At 43.9% G+C, this 6174-nt stretch overlaps 1 protein-coding gene across 3 annotated transcripts in view; it reads left to right on the forward strand.

The window, feature by feature from the left end:
• fgf24 (fibroblast growth factor 24) overlaps positions 1-3858 on the forward strand; it is a 21462-nt gene extending 17604 nt beyond the window's left edge. For all 3 annotated transcript variants that reach the window (XM_019892219.1, XM_019892221.1, XM_019892220.1), the window contains exons 5-6: positions 1568-1674; positions 2785-3858. In XM_019892219.1, the coding sequence (XP_019747778.1) occupies positions 1568-1674; positions 2785-3057 (380 nt within the window). In that variant the 3' untranslated portion in view covers positions 3058-3858. The remainder of the gene's footprint in view (positions 1-1567; positions 1675-2784) is intronic.
• The last annotated feature ends 2316 nt before the right edge of the window (positions 3859-6174 follow it).

Consider the following 6174-nt stretch of genomic DNA (forward strand, 5'->3'; position numbering starts at 1 on the left):
CCCCGCCACAGACAAAGGGCCACCTTGCGGGGGTTAACGGGGGAACGGGGTGGGGCGGGGGGGAGTCCCAAAAAATAAAAGAGCCACCGACCGGGATGCGTCCTGGGAGTGGATTACTGCTGTGTCAGCTTTAAAACCTTGTTGGTCTTTCGCATGCGTCTTTACCTGAAGTCGAAGACATTTATCCTGTTCAATTTACACATCTATGACAAAAAATATAGGCAGTACTTAAAACATGTTGAATATGTATCTTTTTTAGAATAAATAGAAATAATACATTTGATTTGTTTACCGGATAAAGATAGATTTGAGGAAGAGGTAACATTCCTTTGTTGTAGGTGAAAAAAAAAATTGCTTTTTGGAATACTGTAATAGTTCCACTGAGTTTTTTTGTTGTTGTTTTTACAATTGTATAATTTGCATAGCCATGTATGGACTGTATAAAAATTTCATGAGAACCTTATGTGTGCATCATACTGAGGTATAATGCTCCACAGTCTCCACGTGGCTACAGCAGCCTGTTTCCTTGCTGCCCATAGTCTCCTTCCGGATAAAGGCCGTCTCCTTGCCGAGAAGTAAATACAGCAGAGTCTCGTTCCCCTCCATTATTGGCATTTCTTCAGCATGTCTTCTTCTACATTTGGCCACAACAGCCTGTTTTCTTGCTGCCCTTAATCTCCATCCAGATAAATGTTGTCTCCTTGCCAAGAAGTAAATGTCGCAAAGCTTGTTCTCCTACTTTCTTGTCTTTTGTTAGGCACGCCTTGTTCTCCACTTGCTTGCATGGGCCCATTTCCTTGCTGCCCTTAATCGCCTTTTGTATGAAATCCTCCTCCTTTCTGGGAAGTAAATAGAGGAGACCCTTGTTCTCCTCCATTGTCGTTCGTTGCTAGTGTGTCTCATTCTCCACTTGGCTTTAGTCCTGCGGTTTCTTGCTGTGAAGGCCTCCTTTTTGGACAAAATGTATGTCCTTCCAGAGAATACAGCAGACCCTCATGCTCCTACTTTGTTTTCATTTCTTTAACATGTCTCGTCCTCCACTTGGCTGTGGTGGCCCAATTACTTGTCACCCTTAGTCTCCTTTTGGATCATATACTCCTTCTTACTAGGTTGTAAATAAAGGAGACTGTTGTTAATTATGTCTTGTTCTCCACTTGGCTGCAGTGGCGTGGCCCGTTGTCTTGCTGGCCTTAATCTCTTTTCAGATCAAATCTTCCTTTTACTGAGAAGTAAATACAGAGGACCCTCAATCTCCTTTCCTCCATTCTTATTTGTGAGTGTCTCATTCTCCACTTTGCTGCAGTCCGCCCTTTACTTGCTGCCAGAGGTCTCATTTCAGATCAAATTTGTCTCCCTTCAGAAAACATAGCAGACCCTTGAGTGTTTCATTCTCCACATGGCTGAATGGCTCCAGTTTCTGTCTGCCCTCAACCTCCTTTTGGATACAATTTAAAACTGAGCGTTATTATTATTTCAAAGGCGGATTTGCACATCCGCGTCATATTTTTGTTAAAATGCACAACATGCATACATTCGGTGGCCCTAATGTGTCGTTTTTTTTTTTCAGCTCTTCTGGTGGTGGAGACAGAAACCTTTGGCAGCCACATTCGAATCAAAGGAAAGGAAAGCCAACACTACATCTGCATGAACGAGAAGGGCAAAATAGTCGGAAGGGTGAGTTGTCCTGTGAATTTCGTCAAATAATTTCCGAGGGGGAGCCCTTCAACCGGGTGGCCTCCTGCACACCCTCCTCAAAACAAAACCCCTTTGATAACTCTGGGCCCATTCCGGCATTACGTAACTGTACTGCTCAATTAGCCGCTGCAATGACCGCAATGCGCACGCACTGCTTATGGTTACTTAGGAGGAATGCAATTATGTCACCTGCTCACGGCAGGTTATATCCGAGTTATATCCGAGGGGTGAAGATTTGGGGTTAGGGTGCGTTGCGGGAAAGACAGCTGTGGCACACCGCTTCTCAGCTCAATCATTCATCAAAAGCTGTTTCAGTCCTACAATTGAAGGATGGACAGTGAGCTTTTGCTTGGTTTTAATGACAATGGAAATCAAAACTAATTTAAAACACATGTTCCGTTAACACGATTATGTTGTGTGTTTTCTTCTTCCTCTTCTTCTTTAATCTTCTTATGGGTAAAATTTGTCTCCTTCCAGAGATATAAATGCAAGGATACTGTTGTTGTCATTGATATTGTTTGTTATCATGCTTTGTTTATGACTTGGCTACAACGCTGGTTTTTTTCACTTAGTCTCCTTCTGCATACATTTTTTTTCTACCAGAGACGGTATTAAAATAAACCCAAAATAAATTATTCTCTTTCATTCATGTTGTTCTCCACTTGGCTGTAGTGCTCTTTTTTTTCGTTGCCCTTAATCTTCTTTTGGATATACAGCAAACACAGGCCGCTGTTGTTTTGCCTTACCTCTTGGACAGAGCACAGTATTGCCATCCGCAGTCACCACTTTCCCACTGTACCGAATTTTCTTGCTGCCCCCAGTCTCCTATTTGATAAGATTTGCCTCCTTAGCTTAAGGAAGTAAATGTTAAGCCACTGTTGCGCTTCTCTACCTCTGGACGCTGCAGCAATAGTGTGTATGATACTTTCCTGTGGAAAAAGTTCAACAATTGAGAACCGATATGTTTGTGGGGTTTAATGAACAAATGCTCACCCGTGACAACCGGAGCATTTTTTTTTCAGTTTTAATCTTTTCTAATTTGTTGAAAATGTCTATTCATTGTTTTGTTTGGGGTTTTTTTGTGCGCAGCCCGACGGCAGGAAGCAGGAGTGTGTGTTCGTGGAGGAGTTCCTGGAGAACAACTACACGGCGCTGGTGTCGGCAAAGTACAAAGGCTGGTACCTGGGCTTCAATCGCAAGGGCCAGCCCAAGAAGGGCTCGCGCACCACCCAGCGGCAGCAGGAGGTCCACTTCATGAAGCGGGACCCCAAGGGCCGCGAGGACCGGATGGAGGTGTTCCGCTTCACGCCCGTCGCCAAGCGCACGCGGCGAGCCCGCCGGCTAAAAGCCAGGAGGAACTGATTGATTGACGGGTGGTTTGATGGACGGATGGATCGATTGACAGCACTCAGGAGGACGGACACTCCGCGGACAATCTGGTCTTGGAAAAAAAAAAAAAAAATTATTTTTCTACTTGACGTGTCCCGCCGTCTTATTTATACGCACGGATAAACCACAGGAAGCTTTTGGGGACGGACGGCATCTTTGTTGACTGTCAAGCCAGGAGGTGACGCAACGCCGTAAAAATCAGCCAAGCGGGATATAGTGGAATCTGTTTGTGTTGCCCCGCCATGACGAGGACGCCATACTTTCCACTGGAAGAGGACGCCATGGAGACAGGAGGAAGAAGGTGGGATGGCGCCACCGGAATGACTGTGTTGCTTTGAGTGCAATACTTAACACAGCATTCTATTTATTTTTTTTTTTCCAACTCAATTCCACGTCTTCCGCCTTCATCGCAGACGCACTAATGGGCTTGCCGGAGAAAAACTCTTGAAGTTTTTGTTCTTTTAGGTGATGAAGACTTCCTCTACCTCCTGGTTTCTTGTTTTCCGAATCATCGGCGACCTCTTCGTCTTGCGATTTCTACTGGGACACTGCTCTAGTGACTTTGCCACCTTCTCTCTCCAGTAATGTGTACTCACCTGTCTACTGGCAACCTTACTAACAATGTGACACACACATTTATGATCTTCTTTTTTTTAAATGTCAGCAAAAATAATTTTATGACTATTATAAAGATATTTATTGCCTCCCCTTTGTAAATAAAATGTGCTAAGTTTTATTTGGCCTCTGTTAATAAAATGAGGACTATATTTTAAATCAGTGACGTTGATGTCTTTATTGCAAGACGGGGCTCCTCGGATTGTTGGGGATCATTTGGGTGAATTCTCTCGTGGCAGTTTGAGCTCCAATTCGCTCAGAGTGGCTTCTGCAAATAAAAATGGCCGACTTCCTGTGCAATTCTGGGCATAGCTCTTTGAGACTTATTTTTGCATCCTTTCATGGTAAGCATATCACCTCTGTATTACACTCTGTACTCTCCACATTTCCACAGCGTATTTTTCTGCCCGCAGTCTCCTTATGGATAAAATGTTTCTCCATAGATTGGAGAATTTTATACAGGCCACCTGGCTGTGCCTTAAAATCCACAGTGCCGCATTTTCAAGCTGCCTGCAGTCTCCTATGGGATAACATTTGGAAATACAGGAGAGCCCAGTTCTCCTCTCCTATTGGTGCTTAAACGTGTCATGTTTTTTTTTTTTTTTTAAGTTTTCTGCGGTACTCCTGTAAAACGGCACATCCAAAACCGAGGACGGTCTTTTAAAAGCATTACGGCAACATTGCTCAAATATTTCAAGATCATACCGATGAGCGGACAGAGCACGGAATCGCTTTGCTAACCTGCTAAAAATGCTGTCTCCTTTTTGTTGTAAACACACAAATGGCGTGGACGTTTTTTCCATGTTTTATGAAAGGTGCTGCAGGAATGCGCAGCGGCATGCTTTCCCGAACGCTGTTTACGGGAACCGTCAGACTGAATGATGATGCCACGGTGAGGCAGAAGCAGGAAGAAAAAAATACTTTGGGTTTGAATTCCCAGAGCTGCTTCCTTCCATTCGGACCCCTCCCCACCTCACCCCGTCTGGCTTACCTTCATGGGTACGTGTGGTCGACTTTTAACAGCAGATGATTCACCGCACACATGATAGATCAACGTTTGTCTCAGATGTTGGAGTTAAAGCAGAAAAGACTTTAAGGAATGTTTTATGTCCCCCTTGTTGCTTTTTCATCTCATCAGAGGACGGGAAAATGCTGATGTCACTCTGAGGATTCATGAAGGGTGGTGAATCAAAAATGTTATTGGTTAAAAAATTAGACGTTGATTTCAAGGGTGTGCGTGTGTTCGACACCAGCACCCTCAATTCTGAAGGCATTGGGCAAATATTTGTATGGCCCAAATTGAAGCTGAAATCTGATTGGAAAAAAAAAAAAAAGAACACACAAATGAGTGGAAGCTGCACAGCCAATACACTTTCTCAGAAATGGAGACAAAGGACTGACGGATCCAAATATTACCATGTAGGTCTGACAGAGTTTGGGCCAGCAGAGAAGGCCTTGAAGGCCGTGACTGCACGCCCCTGCTGTTTCCCAGTACTTAATGAATTAAGGCAGACAACTTCCATGCGAGGCGACCCAGTGGTCCAGTGGTTAGCGCGTCGACCTCACGGTGCAGAGGTTCAATTCCAGCTCCGGCCTCCCTTTGTGTAGTTTGCATGTTCTCCCTGGGCCTGCGTGGGTTTTCTCTTGGTACTCAGGTTTCCTCACACATTCCAACAACATGCATGGCAGACTGATTGAACACTCCAAATTGTCCCTAGGTGTGAGTGTGAACGCGGATGGTTGTTGGTCTCTGTGTGCCCTACGATTGGCCGGCAACTGGTTCAGGGTGTCCACCGCCTACTGCCCGAAGACAGTTTGGATAGGCTCCAGCACCCGCCGCGACCCTTGTGAGGATGAACGGATCGGAAAATGGATGGTTGGAACTTCCATGAGAAAACTTTGACAGCACATCACTAAACATAAATGTCACAAAAAGTATATCCTGATTACTGAAATAATGACAGTCTTGTTTCATTTTACTCACAAATGGACATCAAATGGCATATGGGCCTTTTTAGGTGAATGCAAAGCTATTACTCTGTTGTATAAATGGCAACTGGCGGATCGTTATATTAATTGTACCTTTTGAGCGTCGAGTGGAAAAGCATTAAATTGTTCTGCCTGTCACTGTATATCAGCGACATAGATAGTTGGTTACATGTTGAAAATAAACTATCATTTTGAGACTAAGTGGATGATTTCCTGTCACAGTAGGTTTAGTGATTTGTCCGTGTGCCACAAACACAGTGCAATGTGTGAAGCGCTACCTGTGTGAGCAAAAATGTTTTTAGAGGTACTCACTCCCAAGTAGCATTTGTTGCCAGTACCCGCTTTCTAAAATGACATGTCATTCAAATCCTTAAAAATGCTATTTGTACATATTTATGTTACTCCTTATCTCAACTCAATAGAATTTATTTTAAAAAAGTGTAAATTCACACTTAAGTCATGTCCCTGAATTTTCAGTCAGTCCTG

The sequence above is a fragment of the Hippocampus comes genome, unplaced genomic scaffold (genome assembly GCF_001891065.2).
Source record: "Hippocampus comes isolate QL1 unplaced genomic scaffold, H_comes_QL1_v1.1 scaffold129, whole genome shotgun sequence".
NCBI classification, from domain to species: domain Eukaryota; kingdom Metazoa; phylum Chordata; class Actinopteri; order Syngnathiformes; family Syngnathidae; genus Hippocampus; species Hippocampus comes.